General features: G+C 55.5%; 1 protein-coding gene across 1 annotated transcript; it reads right to left on the reverse strand.

Moving 5' to 3' along the window:
- Window positions 1-1,151: 1,151 nt before the first annotated feature.
- On the reverse strand, window positions 1,152-18,392 carry RRP1 (ribosomal RNA processing 1). Its single transcript, XM_028126503.2, has 13 exons — window positions 18,195-18,392; window positions 16,921-17,003; window positions 15,343-15,400; window positions 13,593-13,678; window positions 11,657-11,718; window positions 9,272-9,401; window positions 9,113-9,177; window positions 8,770-8,930; window positions 4,406-4,485; window positions 3,689-3,786; window positions 3,457-3,476; window positions 2,475-2,585; window positions 1,152-1,702 (listed from the first exon to the last, which is right to left on the reverse strand). Exons 1-13 carry the CDS (start codon window positions 18,325-18,327, stop codon window positions 1,470-1,472), a joined length of 1,320 nt encoding a protein of 439 aa, XP_027982304.1. The 5' UTR covers window positions 18,328-18,392; the 3' UTR covers window positions 1,152-1,469.
- Window positions 18,393-27,882: the final 9,490 nt, after the last annotated feature.

Here is a 27,882-nt window from a genome sequence, read left to right on the forward strand (position 1 = left end):
AAGCCGTCCCAGCCTCCCAGCGTACCGAGTCACGGTGTCCACACAGCATGGTCGGGGAGAATAGGACCACAGTGTGGCCTGAGAATGGCCTAGAACCCAGCGCTCAGGAAGCCATGAACACTCTGGTTTGAGGACGACCGTCAGGTAGGACTTCTGTCTTTTCAGAAATTTCTAGTGTGCTTGTTTCCTTAATTTTTTGACCGAAGAAATTTCAACCAAAACAATAAAGCATCCCCCGTCCCCGTCACACACAGGAAAAGGCCCGACCAGCAATGGGACCCCTGGCCCGGGGCGCCACCAGAGAAGACTCGGGGGCTCAGCAGTGTCCGCCAGGCCACCGAGCTTTATTGAGCTCAGCCCACCAGCTGTGCTGGGCAGGCCGGTTCTGCCACATCACTTTGGAGAACAGGAACTATGACCTCCAGGAGAGGAATAAGCCTCCACCCCTGAGCCTCAGCCAGTCTCTGGGGCCCCGCCTCTTTCCACCCAGCTGATGGAAAGGGGGTCACCGAGCGCCACTCCCCCAGCATGCCGCAAGGCGTTAGGAACTGGGGTTCAGTCAAAGCCTGGATGGGCTTTTAGCGGGGCTCACCCACACACCTCAGCCCAGCAGTGACGGGGCTGGCTGACCCAGACGGTGCCCACCTGCCACCCATGCAGCCCTGCCCACGCCGCAGCACCGCCCGGAAAGCTCCGGAACCCACACGGCACTCACTCACACCTGCACCCTCCACGGTCCGGCAAACGTGCAGCTGCCTTGGACCCTCCGGGTGAGCACGGCTGAAACGGAATTAGAGGCGCTGAGGGGAAACTAGAGGGGCACAGTGGGGCTGCCCACAGGAGTCTGTGCCTCTAAGTCATATAAGCCGACCTCCCTGCCTCGGACACATCAACCCCGAGCCACGGGGCCGACACAAAGAACAGGTTCACCGTGCGCTCACCGTGCGCTCCAAACACAAGTCTACGAAGAGGACATCCAGACAACCGCAGCTAACTCTTGGCATCTTCTCCCGAATTCTGCGAGATGTGTACAAACAGTTGTTCCCATGCAATGGGCACAAAGTGTAAGTGCTACTTGGGAACCAGCCCCTGTCAAGTCACACCACCGGTAATCTTCCTGCAACAACGCACCAGAAGCAGAACCTCGCTCGTAAGAACTGCAGAGCATTTTATTCATGGACACCCCCCATGTGTGGCCGGTCCCCGGCCCAGGGAAGGCTGTCTGCCCGGCAGTTTTAGGTCTCAGGGGTCTTCCTGGCCAGACCAACGTCAGCAGGGCGTCCGTGCTCTGTGGCACGGGCAGTGAGCGAGGGGCCCCACCCTCTAACACGGTACGTCAGGGAGCCGCGGGTATCCGTGTCCAGAGTCTCGGGAGCGGGGCCCCACGGTCCTGCGCCCCAACTCCACTCAGCGCAAAATGGAGGAGCCACAGGGAGAGGGCCCCCCTGCGTGTGCTGGGCCTGCTGGGGTCACTTCTGGCTCTGCAGCGGCCGCCGCTTGGTCTGTAGCTCCTGGCAACCGGCCACCTTCACTCTGGCCCCTGCCCGAAGCCGCCGCCTCTTCTTTCGAGCCCCTCTCCCTCCGGGGCCCCCGAGCTGCCCCTGAGGCCCCGTGGGCTCAGTCCCCGAGCCCTGCTGCCGCCTCATCCTCCTCTCGGATCCGGAGCTCGGGTCTGGCCGTGAGTCCTCCTTCCTGCCTTTCCCTAAAACAGCAAGGCCACGTGAACGAGGCACCATGAAGGCCTGGTTAGCCCACTTCCGTTCTGACCGAAGGCGCCAGCTCCAGGGCCACACAAAGGACACAGAAGAGGACCCGAAGGCCTCAGCAGCAGACCCGCCCCAGCCAACCAGAGCGTCCCGCCAGTGTGGATGTGAACTTCCACAGCCGTCAGGGAGATGTGACATGGTGCTGGCTCCCGGCCGGGCAGGGTGACCGGAGCAGGCCTTCAGGAAAACCAGGAGGCCGGCAGAGTCGGGAGCAAAAAGGCTGCGGAGGTATGACTCAGAGGGTGGGCAGGCTCGAACCCAGAATGGAGCGGGCTCAACCTGGTGCACAACGGAGCCATGAGCCAGGCCAGTGACCGCAGAGAGGGCCCAGGCATAAGCCAACATGGACGGAGGGGGCCCAGGTAGGAGCAGAACCAGGGCAAACCAGGAGACCCTTCAAAGGGCCGACCCCAGAACCCGAGACCGTTAAGCACACATGGGCAACCACGGGAGGGCTCTCAGCCGGGGGGGCCGCCAGCTGCCCCTCTTCTGCAGCCCTTTCCTGCCCTGGGGGTTGCGGTGCACAGAGCCCATCTCCACGGCAGCAGGCAGCCCCGTGCCCCAGCAGGACGTGGGGCGTGACGAGGGCAGAGCAGCCCCCAGCGGGGGTCTAACCATAGTCCTGTGGATGATCTGGGGAGGGGGGGGGCAGGGGACACAGACTGCAGGCACCAAAGCCCCACCACCGGCTGACACCGCCGGTCCTACCTGGCTGCTTCTGTGACCTGGATTTAGGCCGCTTCTTTGTCCTCCTCTCCTGCCCCTCCTCCTGCAGGTTCCTGTAGGCTTTTTCCGGCACGTCATCCTCTGGGAAGAGGCCTAAGGACCAAGGCAGGCCATCAGGAGGCCGAGGGCAGGTTGGGGTGTTTTCAGTGTGCACGCTCAGGGCCGCGAACGACCACACCGGCACCACCTCCCCGCGCTTCGTACCGCCGACTCCAGGCCGTGCGTGCGGTGAGGCGCCAGCCAGAGCCAGGCTCCAGAGCGCTCACGCCGCATCGCCGGCGATTCCCTAAAAAGCTCAGGCTGAGAAGGGGCCAACGGCGACGCTCTCCATGTCGATGGGGGTCTGTGCACGGAAACCCCATCCCGCGTACGCGGTATTCATGCACATCACCATATGAAAACGTTACCTGCAAGTACCGAACCTGAGCTCACAAGGAGCACGACAACCTTGGGGGACGGTGTGATGGAGGGAAGGAGGGCAGCGCAACGACAGGAAGCTACCAGTGGCAGAGCCAAGGCGGCGGCCATGCGGGTATTCACCGCGAGCCCCCGCGCCGCTGCTCTACGCCTAAAACCTCACACTGAAACCGGGGAGAGGCCCATCTTCACTCCTAGGCCTCATCATCGGCCGCACCGGGCGTACACAGGGAGGTGCCCAGATCTGCTGCACCGCAAACCAGCCACAGGGCAGGCCACGGAACTCACGAGACACGCAGGTTCTCAGGCCCCGGCCCTGGCAGCTGGCACTGAGCAAAACAAGCCTCCCAGGGACTCCAGCACACACCCGGATCCGAGAGCCACCGAGCGGGGTGAGGACGAGCTGCAGAACCGCTCAAGCCCCCTCTCCCAGAGAGAAAGCCCTGCCTGTGCAGCGATTAGTCCCACTGGAAGGGCGACCACGGGAGCCGGTGCGCCCAGGAGGAGGACGGTGTTCCGGGCCAGGGTCTCAGCATGAGATGCTCACCTTCAGCAAGGTCCTGCAACCTGAAAGGAGGGACAGGAGCTCACCATGGTTGCAGCTTCCACACGAGGGCGGACGCGGCCCTCCCGTCAGCCGCCCGGGGGCCGCCCTCGATGACGCCCCTCCCCCTGCGCTCTGAGGGTGGACGGAGGCCCCCCTAGAGACCGGTGGAACAGAATGAGGGCAACTCCAAGGGGAGGGGGAGGGGTTGCCAGCCACCTTCAGGGCAACTTACTTCCGGATCACTTTGTAGAGGCGCTTCCGGTTCTGGGAAGGGGTGCCCTGCTGACTGGCCACGGCGAACAGTCTGCTGGCCACGGCCTCGTAGTCAAACTGTGGCACAAAGAGAGACGCAGTCACCTCCCAGGTTCTCTGGGAACGTGCAGCGAGCGGAGAGCGCACATGGATGAGGCGCAGATCCTCCGGTCAGGTCACAAGGACACACCCGGAAGTCCTCCCGAATCCCCTCCACAAACACTGCGTACAACACGAGGCAGCGAGCACACTCCCCGGGGCTGCCGCCCCCATGTGAGAGGAGCTCCCGGGCTGGCCTCTGCGACTACACCCTCGGGCAGCCACGTTGAAACAGGGAGAAAGAACACAAGTCGCATTAACTTATACGGACGTCATGTAAGCCAATGTCCCTAATTCTTACTAATTTAACACGTAATCAACATTCACAGCCTTTTAGTAAGCATTCTGTTTCTGCTGGGCTCTGACCCCGAGCGGGACCCGGGGCGACCTCTCGCCACTGCCATGTTCTCTGCCCAATGCCCCACAACGCGAGCAGGGAGCACACCCGAGGCGGCTGACTGGCAGTGGAGCCCAAGCCCTGTCGGCCAGCCCCCAGCCCCGGTTTCGAGGCCTCCCTGATTCTGTACGTGAGGAGCCGGAGCGCCCGCCCTCACGGAGTGCAGAGGCAGAGCCAGGCCCGAGAGCCCAGGCCACCCACCTGGAGGACGGGGCCCACGCTGTCCTCGCCATCTCCCGGCGGCGCCTCATTCCTATCGCATGCAGCCCCAGGGAGGGAGCCTGGAACAAAAGGGCCCCCGTGAACTCAAAGATGCGTGCCCAGCGTGCAGAGCGCCCCAACACAAACACCTGGGAACCAAGAGCCCTGGGTGCCAGGGCCCATGAGCTGGGCAGAGGTGCAGGTGTAGGCTGGGGCAGGGGTACGGGCAGCCTCACACGGAGGGGCGAGGTGCCACTGAAAGGGACATCCCAGAGGAAGGGGCTGAGCAGTCATCCTTACAACGAAATTAAGAGGAATTACGTGTGGATGTCTTACAGAACCAACGTAGTGTCAGAAATTCCAGAATCAAGGAAGGGGAGCTAGGTCCAGCCACAGGGCAAGCCTGGATCAAGGGACCACAGAGACAGTGTTTCCGATCATCTGAGCTTTGATGTCACTGCCTACAGAATGGTTCTGGACAACAGGCAGGCGACTAACACAGAGAATGAGAACGGCAGGGCCACAGGCAGGCGCAGTGGGCCTGCCAGCACCCCCGTGTCAGCGTGACTCGGGCTACCGAAGGACGGGATGGGCAAGGTGCACAGGACGGCCGGAGGAAATGTTAGGAGCCCAGGTGGAGGGGGCGTGAACATAGCCACCCAGGAGCACTCCAGCAGGTGGTCAGAGTTGGCAGCAGGTAAACGAAGCCTTGAATCTATACGGTCAAATGACCTTTCTTGGGGGAAAGACCGTTTCTTCAACAAACGGTGCTGGATCAGGCAAGAGGACAAAACCGGGTCCCTGGCCCATGGGCAAATTTAACTTAAAGGAAATGAAAGACCTACATGTAAGAACTCAAATAATACAACGCTTAAAAACAAAACAAAACAAAACCACCGAGTAGGGAGGGGCGCCTGGGTGGCTCAGTAGGTTGAGTATCCTGCCTTCGGCTCCGGTCATGGCCCCGGGGTCCTGGGATGGAGCCCCAGGTCCGGCTCCCTGCTCCGCGGGGAGCCTGCTTCTCCCTCTCTCTCTTCTTTCCCTCACGTGTGCTCTCTCCCGCTCTCTCTCAAATAAATAAAATCTTAAAAACAAAAAAAAGAAAACACAGAGCAAAACCTTCATGAGACTGGCCACACCAATGACTTCTTAGATGGGGCACTGAAGACACACGTGACAAAAGAGACCAACTGAACTTTATGAACACTCAAACTTCTGCGCGTTGAAGCCACTATCCAAAAGGCAGCCCACAGAATGGGGGGAGATATTTGCAAATCACAGACCGGACAGGGCTTGAGCATCCAGAATGCAGAGAGGTCCTAACGCTCAGTAGCACACGACTCGCCTGAAAGCAAAGGACTTGAGCGGACACGTCTCCAGAGAGATGCACAGACGGCCAATGAGCCTGTGAAGATGCTCCACGTCCCCGGGTCATCGGGGACGTGCAGACCCAAACCGCAGTGAGATACCCCCTCACACCCGTGGGGGTGGCTCCTGGCAACAAAACAGGACATCGGATCCCTGCACAATGCTGGTGGGTATATAAAGTGATGCAGTTGCTGTGGGAACTGGGAGAGACCTCAAAAACTTTAAAAAAGAATTGTGTGTGACCCCGCAATCCTACTTCTGGGAGCCTGCCCCAAAGAACTGAAAACAGAGTCTCCAAGAGACCCTTGTTCACCCAAGGTCACTACAGCATGAGTCACAAGAACCAAGACGCGGAAGCACCCAAGGGTCCCTTGATGGGTGAGTGGGTAAGCATAACGCAGCCATACCTACAGTAGAATATCACTCAGCCTTAAAAGAAGGAAAGAAACTGACACGTGCTAAGACAGGGACGAAGCTTGACACCACGCTCAGCGAAGCCAGCCAGCCACAGAAGGACAAACACTGTGTGATCCGCTCACAGGAGGGACCCAGAGCAGTCAGACCCACAGGGACAGAGAGTAGAAGGTGGGTGCCAGGGGTCTGGGGAAGGAGTGTGGGGAGGGGAAACGACAGTGTTTAACAGGGACAGTTTCAGTATGGGAAGATGGAAAGTTCTGGAGATGAACAGCGGTGATGGCTGCACAAGCTTGTGAATGCACTTAACACGTCAACATGGTCAACATCTCTCCTGCCCACGGATGGGGCCGAGGAAGCATCGTTCAAGTGCCCCTGCCGACCGCCGTCCTAAGTCAGAGCTTCCCAGAGCCTGGACCGCTGTGGAAGCTCTTCACCAGAGGTCTGAGCTTTCAAACAACCAGTGAGAGTCTGAGGAGCCATTCTGAGCCATGGGGGATGCTCTCGGACTGTGGGGTCGTGAGATCCAAATACCAAGCGCCCCACAGGCTCTGGGTTTGTCACCTGCGCCGCTACGGAGGTGGAGGCAGCCATGAACGCAAGGCCCACAAGGGGGATGGAAGTTACCGGACCAAAGACGACTGTCTCAAGAGAGGGTTCTCAGAGGCTTGCTGCCTACTCAACTGTGAAAAACATCTCTGTTGGCGGCATTAAGGACGACACTGAAGAACACCGTCGAAGATTATTTCAACACTATGGGAAAACTGAGTGATGGACATCATGACTGAGTGAGGCAGTGGCAAGAAGAGAGGCTCGGCTCTTGTAACATCTGATGACCGTGACTGCGTAGACAAGACCGTCACTCAGAAATACCAGACTGCGAATGACCACAGCCGTGAAGCAAGGAAAGCCCTGCCTAAGCAAGAGATGGTGAGTGCTTCCTCCAGCCAGAGGTCCGAGTGGTTCTGGAAAGTCCGGTGGCCGTGGGGCGTACTGCGGTGGGTGAGGTGGCTCTGGGGGCAGTCAAGGTGGGGGTGGTGGCCGTGGGGCGTACTGCTGTGGCTCGTTAGGGTTAGGGTCAGGGGCTGCTCTAACAGGCTTGGTAATGACAGGGTGACAACTCTGTGGCCGGCAGAAGCTGTGATGACTTTGGCAGTTACAACAATCTTCCAAATTCTGGATCCATGAAAGGAGGGGACTTTGGAGGCAGGAGCTCTGGCCCCTGAGGTGATGGAGGCCAATACTTTGCCAAACCACGAAACAAGGTGTTCGTGGTGGTTCCGGCAGCGGCGGCAGCAGCAGGAGCTACGGGAGCGACAGGAGGTTCTCATCGCTGCCAGGACACAGCTGAGCAGGAGAGGAGAGCCAGGGGGAGCCACGGGGGGGGGGCCACGGGGGGGCCACGGCGGGGGGAGCCACAGGAGGGAGCCACAGGGTGGAGCCAGAGGGGGGGAGCCAGAGGAGAGCCCCAGAAGTGCCAGGGAAGCTACGGCTTACAAGAGACCTGGGACCTCAGCCACGCACCGTGGCGGCAGGGCCGAGCTGCTGCAAACACCTGTGTGTGTGGGCAGAAAACTCGAGGCCTGGATTTGTGACTAACAGTATAACAGAATATTTTAGTTTCTGTTCTGTGGAAAGCGTAAAGCATTCCAACAAAAGGTTTTAATGTAGATCTTTTTTCCACCCATGCTGTTGATCGCTAAATACAATAATCTGATCACGACTGATCATCTGATCACACTGAACAAATGTGTCTTAGAAAAAAAGATTAACATAGTAAACTTCACACAGTGTTATTTTACCACCAAAAAAAAAAAAAAAAGAGTGGGAGGCAGGGAAGAGTCCTAAAACTGGTGGAAAACGCACCCCTGCAGCCACGGGACACAACCCCCCAGTCCACGGGGCACGTGAGATTAACCCATGTCCCACAAGGACCCACATTAGCATCAAGACGGTCAACGGTCCAGGCCGAAGCCCAGGCCCTGACCCCAAAGGCCTTCAGTGGGACACCCCCCGTGGCATGTTTCTCCCTCGTAGGCTCCGTCCCTCAGCTTGCTCACTCCCCCATCTAGTGGGCACTGTGCTGGGGCTGCTCCCGGCACCAGGACGCAGCTGCAATCCACAGACCTCCCGGTCCTAGGGGAGCCGGCATCCGCTGGGGAGATAGGGCCACGAACGACAGACAAGCAATTCATGTAATTTTAAGTGACTTATGCCAGAAAGTAAGACATCTGGTGGAGCAACCCAGGGAGGGAGACAGGGTAAGGGTGGGGAGGTCCAGGCGGGCCCGGCGATGGAGGGTGGCAACCAGAGAGCAGGGGTGAGCGGGGCAGAGGCACCGGGCAGGAGCGGCGGGTGAGAAAGGAGCCAGGCAGCCAGGACGGCGCCCCGGGAGCCGGAGGCCAGGGGCGGGGCCCGGACAGGGAGGACACACCCCGGCTGGCGGGCCGGGGACAGAGGCCGGGGGCAGGCTGAGGACAGGGGGGCCAGACGAGAAGCGAACGCAGGGACACCCGCAAGCACCGAAGCTCGCCGGGCCAGAAGGGGCGCCCCCACTCTGGCTGCACTGACCCTCCCCTCACCTGGCTCCCCGGACAGCACATCCTGCCCGCGCTCATCGTCCTCCGACACGCCCTCCTCCTCCGGTGCATCCAATTCATTCATAAGGTCTTCGATGGCAAACGGGGCCTGTTCCACGATCGCCTCAAAGATGCCCCGAGTGATGTTATGCAAAACCAGGGAGCTGCGGGACAGCAGGTGCCGGAGCAGGCCAGTTAGGCTGGGTATGCCCATCCCGACCCCCCAGCCCCAGCAGCAGCCACTCCGCTGACCCTGTCACACACACACACAACTCCTTCTCTCTTCCTGACGGGGGAACCCCGTGAGAAAGAAGACCCAGGCCGGAGGAAGCCCCCTGCCACTCACTCCTGGGTCCGAGCAGCAATCGTGCAGAAGGGATCGATGAACTTGAGGTTCTGGTCTGCCGTCAGCTACAAAGAAAGGAGGGGGGGGCTGCCTCAGTCCCTTGTGCGTGAGCACGGGGTGGGGGGGCCTCAGCAGCCGCCCACAGCCCACTGGCCTCACCTCAGCGGCGCCCACTTTGCTCAGCTCCTCCAGGAAGATCTCCAGGAAGTGGCTCTTCACCCCGCTGGGGGCCTGGCTGTCGGGGTGCAGGATCTCCGTCGTCAGCAGCTCCAGCAGCTGCTCGATCTGCCTGAGGAAGGAAAGAGGCCAATACGGCGGGCAGCCACAGCAGGCTACGAGCCTGTGACGTCCCCCACCCAACGGGGAGCTCTGACAGGAACACCATCACAGGCCAGCGCCCTGCCCCCACGGGAGGCGGCCTGGTGATCTGGGTCTGCTCCAGCTCGCAGGACCCATGATTACGGATACGTGACCACTGTCGGCTCCTGCACACGTGGCAAGGGTGCATCTGAGCTACAAAGGGCCAGGCGTGTACACGTTCGCACACGCCTTCCCTTCTGTGCGGGGACCACAAGTGGAAGGAGAAAGGCCTGGCGTGACAAGAGGCTACACCACCACGTCTCGCGTCTCTCTGTCCTCACGGGGAACTGCCCAGGAGCACGCACCAGGGCGGAGCAAAGGCAAAGAAAGGAGACGGGGAAGAGCTGCTCCCCCAGTCCCACTGCACGGAGTCGTGGTCCCCAAGCTGGCCACGTCTGCCGTCCCTGAGCATGCTGCTGTTGGTGGCCTCAGAGGCCTGCGGCTCTGGGGTCAGAGAGCTCTGGCGACCGGTCTTTGCTGGCCTACCTGCATGGGGGCTCTGAATACCACACCTGAACCGGAGAATACGCATTCCGTAATGAGCCCCGGGGCGGGAGGCGGCTGCGGGACAGCACTGGGGACTTCCCGGCCACAGAAGGGAAGGGATGCTGTCTGCGGCTCAGGAAAGGGGGGCCCTGCTCCCAGGCCAGTGACAGTAACAAACACTGACCAACCAACCAGGGCTGGCCGGCTGTGCGGGAACGGGGACAGGCTACAGGAACAGGCGGCGCGGGCCAATCGGAGGCTACCGGCTTCTTCAAAAGGGTCTTTCTGCATCTCTTAGCGGCGGTGAGGAAGGAACTCCTCTCACAAGAGTTATCAGAGATAAAACGTCCCTTCAGCCTTCGGTTCTGCTCATGCACTAGCCACCTATGGAGACCCAAATCCTACGTCCTGACAGCGAGAGCCCTGGCCTCGGCGCCTCGCAGGAATTAAGAGGGTGAAAATCAGGCTCTGCAGAGGCACCCTTGCCCTAAACGTGACGTCACTCATCATAATTCTAAACTCAGAAAAACCCAGGGAACTACAGGCCACTCCTGCTAGTCTGTTTTATATGGGAAAAAAGTGGGCCTGGGCGAGGATGTAACCTCGCTCTCTGGGAACGCACGCTCTGCTGAAGCAGCTGGGCTGGGAGCTGGCGGGGATGGTCGTGTCCAGACTGGAAATAAACTGGTCTAGCGTACCGTTTCATCACAAAACCACTCAAAATATATTGTTTCCAAGTCTCTTTCCTCTTGCCCCACCCTCAAAACCACGCAGCAGGGCGCTGACACGAGGGGCGCCTTCGACATGTCATCAGTAAAATAAAAAAGCAGTCTGCAGACATCCTGCTTGCTCAGACACCACCGTGCACCCTGCACACACAACACAGAAGCGTTTGAGAAATCCTTATGCTGGGAGCTCGCGTTGCTTTTCCTTCATTTTACAAAAGTTTTCCTAGTTCCTTATACTGGGAACATGTCACTCTCATAATCAGAAAAAAAACTGTAAAGAGACGAAACTTTAAATTAGTTTTAAAAACTTTAAAATGTGAACTCAGAACCCATTTGGTGCTGTGGATCTCGACCTGCCTCCTGACATCCAGAGGCCAGCTGCCATCACCGGGAGCCACAGCTCAGCCGGCCCTGCCCCAGCGTGCTCCCCGGGGTCCCCAGAGGGTGGAGGAGATCGGGCTCGGGAGAGCCCCACCGGCCCGGGGCCAGGGGAAGCCCAATGCTGGCCACAAAACGCAGGCCTCTTAATTTGGGGGATACGGACTACCCCCATCACAAGCACCTCTGTCAAAAGTGACAAGCCTGAATAAATTAAAAATTTCTAGAACCAAAGCAAATACCACTGATAACAGAACTCAATATGCCATGTTATACCAAAAAACGAGGAAAAAAAAGCCCCTTGGCTATGCATCAATTATACTGAAAAACAGTATAATGAGATAACTAAATTTGGATTCACAGTTAAGAACTTACATTCAAGGTTGAAAACATTCATTTCTGTGAACACACGCACAAACTATAATTCTAAAAATGCCTTCATCTTAAGCACCATTGGGTCACCCTTTAATGGGAAGACTGACATCTCTTTATGATGAATAACTGGGAGAGAAGCATATGGCCCTGGCCCCAGTGACACGACGGGCTCGCCTGTGAGCAGGAGCTGCTCTCGGGATGTGCCGTGAGTACCAACCTTTCTTGCCACCCCTGCGTCTTCAGGGCCTTCAAGGACTCACTCAGGACCATCCGCATGAGCTGTGGCATGAACGGAGACCCTCGTTAGCGGGGCACAGCCCGGACTTCCCCAGAAGCCCCTCTGCCCCAGTCATCTCAGTGGCCCAGAGTGCAGAGCAGGCCCTCCAGAGCTGTTGGACAAGACACCAGAGGTGTCACTGCCCCCAGGCTGGGATGGTCCCGCTTTCCAAGAGCACCAGGAATTCGGGGTCACAGCGGACACCCTGGGGAGCAACTGCTGGGCCATGAACGAAAGCCAAATGAACGGTCCCCATTTCAGGAAGTGCGTGTCCTCCCCGGGGAGGCTGAGCCCCTTGGGAAAGGCTCCTCTGAGCTTTCTGAAGGACTTCTCTCCCCAACAGACAGTGAAAGTGTTTGCTTTCTCTCTCATCCCCCAGAGGAGAAACTCCCCCCCTTAAAAAAGCCCGTCCTTGGGGCGCCTGGGTGGCTCAGTTGGTTAGGCGTCTGCCTTCGGCTCAGGTCATGGTCCCAGGGTCCTGGGATCGAGTCCCGCATCGGGCTCCCTGCTCGGCGGGGAATCTGCTTCTACCGCTCCCTCTGCCTGCCGCTGCCCCCTGCTTGTGTCCTCTCTCTGTCTGTCAAATAAATAAATAAGATCTTAAAAAAAAAAAAAAAAAAAAGCTCCTCCTTTACGACGAATCCTGACTCCTCCCCCACGACTCCCCGTTTCCCCTCAACAGCTCGCGGCTTTCTCAGCCAGTTTTCCTACCGCCGAGATGTGAGGTGGCACACCCAGAGAGGGCTCTAGGAGTGCAAAGTGACAGAGGATGCACATGGGGATGGGTCTCCTGGCCGTCAGGTGTGCCCAGGACACATGGGGCCCAGGGGACACCACTCCCAGGGCCTAGAGCCGCCAGAGGCTTCGCCTCTCGCCTCTCCAGGGGGCTGCACTGCTGGGTGCAGTCATACGGGTCCCCACAAAGCGACAGAAGCCATCCTATCAAGCACGCACCAACTCCATCTTAGGGAAACTCCTCTGTCTGGTAAACCCATGCTTTGTGAAAGTGCATAGCCTGGCCCCTGCCCCCGGCCTCACATGCTTTAGCTTCCATCTTCCTCCCTTCCTGAGCTCCATGCCTTGCCCACTAGCTGGTCCTCACCTTGACATCTGAGATACGCAGTGTCCACATAACCCCAGGGCCAAGTCTGAGCTGATCCTAGTGGCAGACCATGAGTAACTGCAGCCCCAAAGGCGGCCGTCCTCAATGAGGCCCAGCCAATGACCCGCTGGGTCATCTGCTCTCAGACAGCGACACTATCCTAAGCCCCAGTGAACCCTGCTGCGGGAAAAGGAGTGTGGTTCAAATGTGGGGATACGGAGTCTGTAAATCTCCCAATTTTCCTGCATCTCTGAGGGCAAATCAGTAACCTAAGTTCTGAGGAACGCAGCATCAGAAAGAAAAAGGGGATTCTGCATACGACAATTCTACAAGCCATCCTCACCCAGAAGAAAGCAGCTTCCCAGCTGGGCACCCTACAAATGGACAAGGGTCTACGACTAGGGCATGAACTCCATGCAGGTTTGCTGGCACTCACGGGCTCGCGGCTACTCCAGCAGGGATGCAAGGCTGCGGCCCCGATCCTCCCCAGACAGGCCATTTTAATCTCCTCCTCTGAACCGAAATCTGTGCGCTGTTTAAGTACTGAGTTCTCTGCCCGCGAACCAACCCTCAGAGACAGGGCACATGCCGGGCAACCCTAGGCCCGTGCACCCCCCTCAGCCCTCAAGACTTACGGGTCACAGTACTCAAGGGCGCAGCCCTGCCAGGGCCGGAGACGCTCGGAGGCCCCATCGCTCGGGGCTGTGCCCCCAGCTCGCCCAGCCCCGCCCCCACGCCCCCCAGGCCCGCTGCCGCCGCCACGGGCAACCTCACCATGTAGAACTTATCCAGGCGCAGTCTGTCGATGCCTGTCCACTCGCGGTTCATGGTTTGCCAGAATGTCTGAAGGAACAGGTGCTCTGCAGGAAGAAAAAAGGCCCAAGCGAATCACAGGGGAACACAGAAGCCGCTCTGGGAAGTGAGGTGAGACAATATGGAGAAAACTGCTCAGGACATCATGTGCGGCCAACCTCTGGGGTCCTCAGTCCAGTCTGCTGCACTCAGAAGGGGTGTTCGGAACTGGGCTTAGAAATGGGGCTGGAGGAACCTCAGAAACAGAAGCAAAGCCCAGCCACAACCTCAATCTGCCACGTTCTCTGAAGAACAGGCGCAAAGAGCTGGCAAAGCCACTGAAAGAGAAGGGCTGCTCGGGCCGGCTCTTCCCCTACTTGGGCCGGAGACCCTGCCTGACCCCCACAGGCTGGCTCTTCCCCTACTCGGGCTGGGGATCCTGCCTAACCCCCATGGGCCGGCTCTTCCCCCTCCTGGCTCGGGCCGGGGACCCTGCCTGACCCCCATGCCTGGCCCCACTACATCCACTAACCCATCAGGCACAAACCCTCCCCATAACCATAGGTCAGACACACAGTGCTGCAAGCTAACCTGTGTCCCCCAAATTCATGTTGAAGCCCTAACCCCAGGACCTCGAATAAGACTGTATTAAGTCTTTAAAGAGGTAGTTAAGGTAAAATAAGGTCACTGGTGTGCGCCCTGCACCAATGTGAGGCCCCGGTTACCAACAGTGGATGGGTTTAGTTCCGTTACAGTGAAGTAGGTATCCTTACAAAAGATGAGGACACAGATGCTCACAGAAGGACAAGCATGTGAAGACACAGGAGAAGGCGGCATCTGCACGCCCAGGAGAGAGGCCTTGGGGAACCAGCCCTGCCCACGCCTGGACCTCGGGAGACAAATGGGGCCTCCCTGATCTCCTGCTACAAGTTTCTCCAACACCAAAGGGTCGGTCAGATGGTTCAATAATGGGCAAGCCCAAGTTCACTAACCTATTCAACCGTCACCAGGTGACTGTTTTGTACCTGGCCTTTTGCTGAGCACAGAAACTCTTCTGCAGGTTCTCAGAAGGTAAAAACTATGGCAGACGGACCTCCACTAATGACTCAGATGCTAACGACACACTCCCAAATTGAGACAGTAGCTACCGTCCCTAATTGTGACTACTCTACCTACTTCACTGTAACGGAACTAAACCCATCCACTGTTGGTAACCGGGGCCTCACCAGCAACAGCCGCAGCCACCTCTGCCAGGGGCGCTGGCTCCCCACCCCGAGCGTCGGAGGGAGATGCCCGGGCTCCACCCCCACAGCTTGATTCAACTGGACCAGAGTCTAAACATCAAGAAGTCTAAAGATGCCCAAGTGATCACAGCGGGCAGGCAGCAGGGTTGAGAACTACAGATCCTGGACAGGACAAAAATGGCTGGGTCGGGGAAGCGCCCTGAGGGAATGCCGCCATCAGCCGACTCGGTCCAGCAGCTTGGCCACACTGCACTAGATTTCCATTTTCATTTTAAAATGCAAGAACTGGCCCTTCAGCCTCGAGCTAGGTCCACGTTGGATAAACAAGTTAATACTGCTGAACACTGAGAACAACGCTTCGCACGTAAGCCAGGACAGGGCCCTCCCTCTTGCTCTGCATCTTAAGAACACAAGCCTTCCACGTCTGGTAGCCAACTCTCGGCAGTTCTGCCCTGCCCAAAGGGCTTCTCCGGCGCGAGGGTACTCACGTGCCTCTGTGGTCTGGAAAGCATGGATGAGCTGGGAAATGGTCCTCCCTAGTTCCTCCTGGGGTAGTAAACAGTAGAAAAAACTCCCTCAGACCCTGAAGAAACATGGTCTTACAACAAGAAGCCACAACAGAAAGACAACCACACTAAATCTCCACTCGCTCACCACGAGAACCAGCTCCCACCAGCCTTTCTACACAGCGTGCTTCAGATCTGCAAGCCACACTGTTGCAAGAGGCCTCCCCCCGCAGCCAGAACCCACAGAAGCTCATCACAAGCAAGGGCAGCCACTGCTCCCACGACCGGGGCTGAGCCTCAAGCAACAGAGACTGACAGTCAAAGGAGGGCACAGGAGAGATGGGGCCACCTGACCAGCCGGAAGAGACTGACCAGACCCCAGAAACTACGCACTGCTTGCGTCACTGTGCTAAGCATCCCCTAGGGCACTTGCTAAATAGACAGTCCCAGAGCCTCCCTTCGGTGGGCATCAAATACAGCACAGGAGTCTGCATTTTAAATAAGTACCCTCACCACCAGGTAATTTTTTAAAAAAGTAAACAATTCACTCTGACACTGTTTTAAAAACGCCAACATGTGGGGCGCCTGGGTGGCTCAGGAAGCTGGGCATCTGACTCTTGGTTTCGGCTCAGGTCACGATCTCAGGGTCGTGAGATCAAGCCCTGTGTCGGGCTCCACGCTGTGTGGAGTCCGCTTGGGATTGTCTGTCCCTTCCCCTCTGCCCCCCCCACCATGCATGCTCTCTAAATAAACCAATAGAATCTTAAAAAAACAAACAAACTAGCATCTCAGGGCAGTGAAACTGCACTGTACGAGCCTGTCGTAGTGGAGCATGTCACCACACACTTGTCCAAAGCCACAGAATGCACACACTAAGGGGGAACCCTCACACCCACTATGGACTCTGGGGACGGTCCGCGTCAGGCAGGTTGATCACCTGTAACGAACGCACCGCTCCGGTTTGGGTGGGGCTGTTCACGTGTGGAGGAAGGGGCTGTTTGAGAGTTCTCTGCACCTCAATTTTGCTGTGAACCTAAAACTGCTCTAAAAATAGTCTAATTTTTAGAAAAATAATTAAAAAAAAAAAACAAAACCCGTTTCTCAGCAGACTTGGATTCTGTCCCTGGTTCCCTATTTCGGCGCTGTCTGCCACCTGGGGCACACACCCGCGCTGGTAGCCACCTGTCATGACAGTGCCCCCCTCAGCACCACCACCACACTCTAACCAAAGGCCTCGGCCCTCTGGCTGTAAACAAAGTGTCGAAGCTAGGGGCGCCTGGGTGGCTCAGTCGTTGAGCGTCTGGGTCCTGGGATCGAGCCGCGTCGGGCTCCCTGCTCCGCGGGAAGCCTGCTTCTCCCTCTGCCACTCCCCCTGCCTGTGCTCCCTCTCTCGCTGTGTCTCTCTCCATCAAATAAATAAAATCCTAAATAAATAAACAAACACAGTGTCGAAGCTATGAAACTTCGTAACTCTGTGTCTTTCGCTGCATTAAAATGAGGGTCAACCACGCGCCCATCTGTCCTCCCGCGGATGCCTCTGCTACCTCCTCATACACTCACCTGGAGGAGCGGCTTGTCCTGCATCCACATGCAATAAAACAGTCCTTTCCAGACCTTCAGCAGCTCGTCATGAGTGAAACCACCTGCACCAAGAACAGCGACACTCAGACAAAGCAAACCCAACTTTTTACTGCCAGGAACAAAGCCAGAGAAATGGTGAGTGCCTGAATTAGATCAAAGTGCTCTAAGTGGAAACATACCTGGCCCTCCCCTCTCCTGGAGGCTCTCCCTCCCCTCCCTTCCATCCTCTCAACTCAGAACCCGCTGGACCTGTGGCTGTTAGTATTCCTCCACGTAACGGCCCTTTATTCAATAAACACTAAGAATCTACAAGTATCCATATCCGAGGCACCATATTCCATTTGTGGACACTGAACACTGCATGGATTTGCTGGTGATGACTCATTCAGCTTTACACGTTGCGGTTTGTGCACTTTTCTGTTCTGCTTCAAATTTTAAAAGGAAAAATTAACTCCTTCAAACTAGTAAGACACACAGACATATAAAACCGCTTGAAATATTTATGGAGGTCCTAACTCTGTGTCTGGCATGCTGTTCCTGAAGCAGTGGTTCTCAGACTTTAGCACCAGGATGGAAATCACCTGGAGAGCTTCTTATTTTTAAAAAAAAAATTTATTGTTATGTTAATCACCATACATTACACCATTAGTTTTTAACGTAGTGTTCCACCTGGAGAGCTTCTTACACCAGGCTGCTGGCCCAACCGCCAGAGTTTCTGACTCCTTGGGGCTGGAATGGAACTCATAATTTGCCTTTCTAACAGATGTCGGGGTGACGCCGATGCTGCTCATGGGGGCCACGCTTTCAGAACGAGCGTTAGAGTGACCAGTTCACAGGACGCACGTCCTCTGCCCTGGCGGAGGATCCGCTGCACTCTAACTCAGACCACAACCCAGTAATTATACGAAGACAGAACTGCCAACAGCAACAAATGCCGCTCCGACCGCCCAAATAGCGGGTAGCAGGGAAAACAGGGTATACCGTCGGAAGAGGGCGCAGGCTCCCCGCGGGGTGGGGGGGCCGCGCCAAAGGCTCGCCAGGCAGGGCATGGGGCTGTGGGAGGCACCCTCGCAGACGCCGCCGCGCGGGCCTGACGGCGTGGACGACCCACGTGGTTCGGAGGCTCCCCCCCCCCCCCACCACACACACACAACACAGGCCGCGCCTCCGCCGATCTCCGGCCGCCCCGCGCACCCCGCCCGGCCCGGCCCGGCCTCGCAAGGCGCCCCGACCCCGCCCAGCCCCGCGCCAACCTGCGGCCCGCTGAGTCCTGGCGACGATGTATTTCCGGAGCTTCTTCACCGCCCGGTCCCGGATCACCTGCTCGTTTCCGGCCAGCCGCTGGGCCAGCTGGATCTCCGGCGGGAGCGGCACGCGCGGAACCATGGCGAACGCCCCGGACCCCTGGGCTTCCGCGACCACGTCTTTTCCCCTGGGCGCGCGTGCGACGTCACACGACCGCGCCGGGCTCGCTCCGGCGTGCGCATGACGTCACAGGGCCGCGACCGCCTCTCCCGGACCACGGGCACCGCCGCTTAGCGGCCGGGCCCCGTAATGGCCGCGTCGCCCGCCTCTGCCGAGGGTCCGTTCGCTCGGGACGCTCGTGATTAAGGAGAGGCCATGAAGCGTGCGCCTGTTAGGGGACACTGTAGTTCACCCCGGCCGGTGAGGGACTGGAGAAAGACCCTGTGCAGCCCCCGTGAACCACTGATTCCGGCGAAAGGCATCCGAAAATGCCACGGCCAAGGGAGAACGGTGGCGCGGGCGGCTTTCAGCCGCGCCCCAAGTGGCCCGCCACGGCCGGCGCGCCCTTACGCGTGCCCCAGGGCCTGTCCCAGCCGCTGACTCGGGGAAGGAACGGAAGCCCTTCTGGGACTCGAGCGGCCTGGACCAGGAGAAGCCGAACAAACTCGGATGAACTCCTCACCAGAGAAGCCGATAACGCAAGACGCGGGAGGGTTTGGAAAAGAGAAAGGGAGGAATTTAGTTTGGGCGCCGGCGGGCGGCGGAGGCGGCGGGCTCCAGCCCCAACCGCGGACCTCTCCACCGCCCGCAAGGTGGACACCGAGAGCTTTCTAGAGAGAGGGTCAGGGGGCGCATGCCAGAGAGCAGGCAGAGAGTGCGTGGTCAAGGGTGGGGTTCGGTATGTGCTCAGCCCCTGATCGTGGGCGGGGAAGGGGATGTGTGGCAAGTGGGCTTCTAGGCATATTCTGTTGCTCCCCGGGCTTTTCCGGTCAGGTGTTTACAACGGTCTGGTCATTGTCGATGTCTCAAGAAAGTGCGACAAGACGTAACAGTTGGCATCTACTGGAGCAAGAGCGCTGGCTAACACCAGCATCACTTGTGGGGCAGATAAGCCTGAACCTCGCGCAGCCTCTAGGTCTGCACCCCTGCTTTCAGGATGTAGAGGAGGGCTACCCACAGTGCGTGAGAAAACCACGAACTCGGGTCCAGGACAGTTTGCAAGACAGCTGTCCTGATGTCTTCACAAAGCTAGTGTCATAAACAAGGACTGAATGGATGAATACGTGTAAGAGGAGGGAGTGAAACGTACAAATCTTGATTGGACCCTGGTTTAAAGAAAAAGCTAAAAAGTCATTTTGGAAATAATTGAGAAAACTTTCATACAGACCATGTGTAGATTATGGTACAGGATAATTGTTTCTTTTCTAGGGCGTGACGGTGTTTATGTAGAATGAGGTTCAGCAGAATTTTTCTATAAAGGGCTATGTGTCCAGGGACCCCATGACTACCCCCCAGGTTCCCTGATTTGCTAGGAGGACTCCCGACTGTGATTTATTAAGGCAAGAGGATACAAAGCAAAATCAGCACAGGGAAAAGGCTTGCTGAGTGAGTCGAGGAGGAAGCTTCCAGAAGCTTCTCCTGGTGGGGTCACACAGAATTTGCTTAATTCACAGCAAAGAGCTGTGAGATGTTATCTAGCAGGGAGCTGGTCAGAGATCAGTGCCAGGCTTCTACCAGGGGCTGATCACATGGGAACCCTCTGCCTGGCTCGTACCAAAATTCCAGACTCCCAGAGGGAGGAGAGTGGGTGTTCATCACAAGACTGTGAAAATTAACCAAGGGAAACCTCACCAAGGGGAGTTGGGAAGCTAGAAGGGGGATCCCCACCACTCAACCACAATTACAGGAAGAATTTTCAATCACAGATGCAGAAGAATCCTCCACAGGAGAGAATCACCAGTGAGGGTCCCAACAGAGAAAGATGCATCCTGCATCTCCTACAAGAGATCGGCCACCTCTGCAATGTAGCTAATGAGAAGCCATCATCACCACGAACTCATGCTTTTCTCCAACGGACTTCTGGTCAAAACAAACTCTTCCAACTTCCTCCTTCTTCCCCATAAAACAGAGTTTTTCTCCTTTGTCGGACTAGCCTGTGGTTTTTTCAGTAGCTTGCTTGTTTCCAATTACAATTCTCTGCTATTCCTGAATAAACCCATTTTACCTGGTAAAAATGGTTTTGGCCCAGAGAGGCGCTCTTATCACATCGTGGCAGGAACCCTCTTGACATCCACATTCTCAGACACCAGCCAACCTTATGAGCATGAGGTTGTAAGGAGAGCAGTCAGGTTTTAGGTCAACTCTTTTCTATAGGTAAGATAGTATTTCCAGAATTACGGGCCAAACGACCGCTGTGGGGCAAGAGCAGCCTCAGACAAGACGTGAAGGATGAGCATGGCTGTGTACCAATAAAACTTTATTTTCAAAACCAGGTGGTATGTGGGGCGCCTGGCTGGCTCAGTCGGAACATTCGACGGTCGATCTTGGGGGCGTGAGTTTGAGCCCCATGTTGGGCATAGAGCTTACTTCAAAACAAAACAAAACCAGGTGACGTTATGGATCTGGCCCACGGCCGGTAGTCTGCCAGTACCGGATGTTGCAAAATGTTCTTACCTTTAGGAAATAACTACAAAGTGGTGATAGTGAAGTGTCAGGATGTCCGGAAGTTAACTCAGTAATCACTCGTAGATAAGCAAATGTGGCAAAATGTTAGCAAAGGTTGACTCAAGTGGCAGGAGCACAAGTGTTGTCCTGTTTTTCCAACTTTCTCTGTGTTTGGAGATTTTCATGACAAAAAGTTGAACATTTTACAAACTGGTTTTATTTTTAAGATTTTATTTATTTATTTGACAGAGCACAAGCGGGTGGGGGGCAGAGGGAGAGAGAAGCAGACTCCCCGCTGAGCAGGGAGCCCAACGCGGGGCTCGATCCCAGGACCCCGGGATCATGACCTGAGCGGAGGGCAGACACTTAACCGACTGAGCCACTCAGGCGCCCCCTAGAAACTCGTTTTAGAATCAGAATGAACTCTTCCACCAACTGTTTAGGTGCCATCTATAAAATAGTGACGTGAACAAGACAAGGTCGGGCAATGAAGAGACACACTCGTGCGCTATACAAAGTGCAGCGTGATGGCTGGGAACAGTCCTAAAACAGGAAAAAGAAGATGGAAGACAACCAAGCCTAAGAAAAGAGCAATTTTAAACACATAGTGAATTTGTGACATGAAATTTCACCAAAATAACAAAATGCACCAACATCTACTTTAAAAATAGGCTTTATGGTATAAACAGCTATTGGATGCTGCCAGCTAATGAAAGATTTGCATCATATCCAGTGTACCTAAAAAATAAATGTGCAGGGCGCCTGGGTGGCTCAGTCAGTTGGGCGTCTGACTCTTTCGGCTCAGGTCATGATCTCAGGGTTGTGAGATTGAGCCTCCGTGTCAGGCTCCACACTCAGTGGGGAGTCTGCTTGAGATTCTCTCTCTCACTTTGCTCCTTCCCCCATGCTTGCTTGCACTTGTGGGCACACTCTCTCTCTTTTTCCCTCTCAAAATAAATCTTTTTAAAAATAAATGAATAGGGCGCCTGCGTGGCTCAGTCATTCAGCATCTACCTTCGGCTCAGGTCAGGATCCCGGGGTCCTGGGATCGAGCACAGCATCAGGCTCCCTGCTCAGCGGGAAGCCTCCTTCTCCCTCTCCCTCTCCCCCTGCTTGTGTTCCCTCTCTCGCTGTGTCTCTCTCGCTGTCAAATAAAATCTTTAAAAAATGAATGAATGAATGAATGAATGAATGAATGTGCTCTATTCTGAATGTGAAATTATCCCTCTTTAGGAAACTTTTCAAAGTCTGCTGTGCATTGCAGGCAAGAACCAGCAACGGATACTAAAATTAGTGGCAAAAGTATGATAGGAAGTATATTTGCAGAGTCTCAAAGGTACTTATTGGTTACAATAGGGAAGTAGTAACTCTACAGTGGAGAAAACCTGGCAGACACCACTTTATTCAAGATGGAAGTCAGTATTACCTGGGAGAAGACACATGGATACCAGGTACCCTCAATAAGATGCACTGAAAGGACACAGCATCACTGTGGTTAGAAAAACAACAACAACAACCCTCTAAAGGCCTGATAGACAAGGGGAGCCAGTTTAGATTTCTGTCTAAGTCAGCATGACTGTACATAAACTCTGTTTGAACCAAAAGCCTGACTTATGGCCCCGCTACCCACGCATCGTGCACCTGCTTTGTGAATGAGTCAGCTGAAGGAAAACCGTCTAGTCCTTGAGATGCCCGTCAATGCCCCTGGCTCCCCACATTCCTTTACGATAAAACTCAACCTGATCATGAGGAAATAGCCCCAAAGAGAATCAGTCCTCAAAAAAGGTGATCTATACTCTTTAAAAGGATCAAGATCCTGAAAGACAAAGACTGAGAAACTGACAGCACAGCAGTGTAGCAGGAGCCTGGGCCAGAAAGACGACTTTACCGGGACAATGGTGAATGAGTCAGTGCTGTGGGTCAGTTCATCTGTTGTAAAGCCAGGCTTATTTCCTGCTTCTGAAAACTGCTGTTTCTGCTCATGTACAGTGCCAACATTTAGGGAACGTTTACAGAAACTCTACTATCTTTGGAACCTAAAATTATTTCGGTATAAAAAGTTTTAAGTATTAGAAAAGAAAAAAAAAAAGAAAGTCTAACAGGAATTTGAGGAATGGGTGTCTTTTTCAACTGGTACACACATTACCCCATTGTGTCTGCCCCACAAAGGCAAAGCTGTGTGTGTCTATCCGCCCGCACCCAGGACAGTGTCAGGTGGTGACGGTGTGAAGGACAGTTGTGAACAGCTCACTGGGTACAAATTAGCCACACAAGTATGCCTATTTATTCCACAAATAGTAAGGACCATCATATTTCCATACAATATCATGTAGGCCCACTTCTCACCCTGGTCCTGCCTGTGTTTTGTTTCTGGAAGGCAGAAAAATCCCTGTTTGTGGATCCCGTGTGTTGCTCCCTCCGCAGACTCTAGGGGAGGACCCGTCCTGCCTCCCCCAGGCTCCCGGCGAGCCTTGGCTTGTCATTGCATTGCTGCAGTCTCTGCCTCCCTCATCATGCGGCCTCCTCCCCCGAGCCGCTGTGTCTTCTGGTTTTCTTACAAGGGTACCGGTCATTGGATTTAGGGCCCACCCTGGTCCACTAGTAACCGCTCTTTTTTTTTTTTTTTTAAGATTTTGTTTATTTATTTGAGAGATAGAATGAGATAGAGAGAGAGAGCATGAGACGGGGGAGGGTCAGAGGGAGAAGCAGACTCCCTGCTGAGCAGGGAGCCCGATGCGGGACTCGATCCCGGGACTCCAGGATCATGACCTGAGCCGAAGGCAGTCGCTTAACCAACTGAGCCGCCCAGGCGCCCCACTAGTAACCTCTCTTAACTAATGACAGTTGCCAAGACCCTATTTCCAAATTCACGTCCCCTTCTCAGGTTCCGGGTACACGTGACTTTCAGGGAGACACTATGGATCCCGCTACAGAAGGGGGAAGGAAGATAAAATCAGTCATAGTACCACCATCTCATGAGACTTTGCACCCGCCTTTAGTAAACCCTAAAACCATGCTGCAAGGGAGGTATGACTTTTGCCATTCTGTAGGTGAGCAAAGAGGCTCAGCAGTTACACTTCTGCCCAGAGCCTGTAAGAGACAAGGCCAAGGATATGCCCAGGCCGACCCACGGTGCCCGGGAGGGTGTGAGAGCCCGCCGTCCTCCCCAGGACTCTGCTCAGGGGCCCGCCCAGGGCCCTCACCCTCCTCACCCAAGCCCCGAGCCGGCCGTCTGTAGACCTTCTCTCCGGACTCAAACGCGTTCACTCACGGAGCGCACGTAGGCTTCTTCCTCATGTTTACGCTCTCAATTTTTCATTATAGAAAATTAGGGAAATAAGAAAAGTTACAGGAAGGAGCCAGACACAGTCTCAGGGTCTGAAGGAACAAGTTGGCACATAGCTGCTCATTCTCTTCTGTGCATACGATTTTTTATTAATTACACATTAATTTATTAATATAACGTCGTAATTATATTAGTCACACGATATTGACAGTTTTGAAACTGCTATCAGTAACACACCTAGCGTTTTCCCATGGTATTATTAACTTCTCAAGAATAAGCAGTATTCCAAAATAAGACAATTCTTTTTTCTAAGAACAAAAAGTTGTTTAAATAAAGCTTTGGAAAAATACAGAAAATCACAGGGAGCAAAGTTATTAAATGCCTACATCCACCCTCAGAGATGGCTACTGCGAACAGCTCTGTGGCACCTGGGCCCCACCGAGCCGCCGGGGACCCGAGTCTCCAAGGAAAGCCTACAAACTGGCATTTCAACAAGCAGCTGGGGGAGCAGCGGGCAGGGGAATGGGGAAATGCCCTTCCAGAAGCGCTTCCCCCCAACAACACGGCCCCTTGTTATGGATGGGGGCTGGGCACAGAGGGGCTTCTAAATTCTGGGATGGAAATTTTTATAAATTTTCTCTCCATCCAAGAATTTTCCCTGATTCCTGGCGTTGATTGCTCCAACTGTGGTTTTATTTGTGATTTACAGACGTGTGTGAGAATCAAATATTGATTTAGGGCCTCCTGTGTGACAGATACAACGGTGAAGACCAGACCCAACGCCGCACATCTGGCTGCTGGGGACACCAGCAAGGACACAGGTCGTTAGGAGACGCAGAGAGAACCCCTGGCGTGCCCAGGGCAGGTGCACCAGGCATACCCAGAGAGTCAACTGCCCCCCAACCCGGATCCTGGTCTTCCTTCCCTTTGATTCTGCGGAGGCTTCCTCACTTAGGAAACCCTTGTCCTGCATTAGTTTACAGCAAGGGCCTTTTAAGATTCTGCATCTGTTCGCTCCTTTGACTTGTCCCAATTTCTGCAGTTCGCTCCACCCCTCCAGAGGGGCTCAGGGCTGCCTCGGCCGGTGCCGGCTCCCTTCCAGGGCCCTGGCTCAGATGTAAAGCCATGGTTCACTCAGTCTGCAGCAACCGAAGGTGGCCAGGCCTGACTGGCACCCTAATGTGGGAGGCAGGACCCTGGTGTGCCCGTGTGGGGCACCTGGTTTTGGGTTTATCTTCACTGTTACCTCCCTTGCTAGTGAAGATGAACTGGTACCCGGTAAATGCTTAGTTGTATAAATGTTCCGTCTTTCCTTTTCTTTCTGTTTTCCTTTTTTTTTTTTTTAAGGGTTTCTTGGGCTAGAATTTAATTAGCAACACATTCTGATGACAATTTTTTGCATGAGGGAACATAAGCACCAACTGATTAGCTCCGGGAGCGGGCGCGTGGATCACCTGCCTAACAGCACAGAGAGGAAAGCAAAGGAGCTGAGCATCTTGCTGAGGAAGAAGGAAGCTTGGGACGCTAAGAAAAAACCCCTTGCCTCCCACGTGCCGGGAAGTCAGAGACTTCACAGATCTCAGGCTGAAGTGACAGCCAAGGCCCTGGAGTGGCTCCAGGAGACATAATATTTGGTCTTTTTCTCTGGCTCCAGCAAGATGAGAACCCGGGGCATCAAGGAATGGGAGATAAATGTTAGCCTCTTCCAGGGCCTTTGGATGGAAAAAGTGATGCTAATTACGGGACAGATTGAAGTTAGTGTACGAATTAGAGGCAGTCGCGGTAATAACACTATCAGCCCGCCCTGGGGCTCGGATGCTGTCCCGAACCTTTCACACTGATTAACTCACTTACTACTTAAACTCAAACCCCTGTGAGATTGCTTCTGAGTATTATCCCCACAGAGAGGGCCAGAGATGTTCGGCAACTGGTCCTATGCCGCACGGCAGGTACGAGGGAGGCCTGCATCTGCCCTCGAGCATTTGGCCTCCAGAGCCTGCTCACTTTGGCTGCTTGCAAGCATCCGTGCCGACCCAGACCTGCAGCAGTAAGAAAACCCTGGCTTCCGAGGGCTGCACGAGAGACCAACCACGCATAGGGTCGACGGCCAGACCGCGTACGTGGGACCAGAGAACTCTGACCCACAACCTCTATAAGAAGCATCTGGCAACCAGACCGCGGCCACAGGCCTCTGCAGCCCCACCCGTGGACCAGTCAGGAGTCGGCCGTGACTGCCATCTTCTCTTCCCCTCCTAACTCAAGACAGCCAGAGAAAACCGAATACGCCCCTGAAATCAATCCCACAGGATATGCCCAGCTTGTAGTATCCCACCCACAGACTCCACAGAGCACACCTGAGTCTTCCTTTCCTTCCATGACAAGCCGTCCGCCACCCCTGTCTGCTGTGAGTCTCTGCCAACCCCCAGGGCGGGTGGGGGCCCCCTTGCTGCAGCCAGCTCTGAATAAGCGGGCTTTGCTTGCTCTCCTTTGGGTTCGCTTTGCTTATTTCCCCGGGTGTAGCCTCCTATCTGTAAAATGTCAGCACATGAGGAGCGGGGTCCAGCAGGCATCAGACCTGAGGAGGCATCTGTTATAAAATAAAATTCAGGGGCGCCTGGGGGGGCTCAGTCGTTAAGCGTCTGCCTTCGGCTCAGGTCATGACCCTGGGGTCCTGGGATCGAGCCCCGCATCGGGCTCCCTGCTCCGCGGGAAGCCCGCTTCTCCCTCTCCCGCTCCCCCTGCTGGTGTTCCCTCTCTGGCTTTCTCTCTGTCAAATAAATTTTAAAAATCTAAAAAAAAAAAAAAAAAAGAAAGAAAGAAAGACAGAAAGAAAGAAAAGCAAGGATGGTTTCAGGCAAGGTCACCTTCCCTCAGGGGGAGGAGCAGGGGTCTTATCCCCAGATTTCCTCCTCTTCCTTGGGGGAAGGGAGAGGGCCCATGGGACCGGGTACCTCCTTGGTGGCCACCGGAACATTCCTCACTGGCCGGTTAGGACTACATTGCTGGGGGAGGGTGGCACTAGGGAAGGGTGTGGTTAGGTTAGGGATGAAGTCCTGGCTTGGCGACTTGGCCTAAGTGGCTCCGTTCTGGGCCTGTTGGTTTTCTTTTTAACACATTGCAAGATGGAGCTAAACCCTCTGGGATGGGCGGAGGCATGAGAGGAGGGAGAGATGGGCAAAGCCCACTGAGCTGCAGGACATGACAAGACCAGAGAATTGCCTTCCTTTCCTCATCTTGACAATTATTTTCTGATGCTTTGTTTTCCACATAGAGGAGTTTTCCATTTTTATGGAGTCAAATCCAACTCACTCACACATTCACGCAGTTGTGAATGGGTTGTGGGGTTTCCCCTTCCCAACTCCCCATGGCTCAGCCACCCCTGACCTCCCCCACCCTTCCTGAACTTAACCAGGCTTTGCCCCTGGCAGGTACCAGAAAGCCTCGTCTCCCCACACATCTGCTCGCTGAGGCTCTGTGTTGGGCCCACCAGCAGATAAAGGTGGGCCTGCTCCTGCAGAGTCAGCACCCAGTGAGAGGGGAGGCCAGCGTCAACTGATGGGTGGGTCGCCGGCGGCAGGGGCCTGGACCTTTCTAAAAGACCAGTCCTGTCCAGACAGCTCCTAAGCATGGGCCTTACCCCTGCCCTGAATAAAGTGCGGGTCCCTTCCCTGGGTGGTGGAATCTGTCTAATCCTAACCGAAATCCTGCCCTAACCTAGCCCTTCCCAGATGGCCTCGCTCTGACCA

The sequence above is a fragment of the Eumetopias jubatus genome, unplaced genomic scaffold (genome assembly GCF_037043125.1).
Source record: "Eumetopias jubatus isolate StellerSeaLion01/CBP00866 unplaced genomic scaffold, mEumJub1_p1.0 scaffold_1, whole genome shotgun sequence".
Taxonomy (NCBI): Eukaryota; Metazoa; Chordata; class Mammalia; order Carnivora; family Otariidae; genus Eumetopias; species Eumetopias jubatus.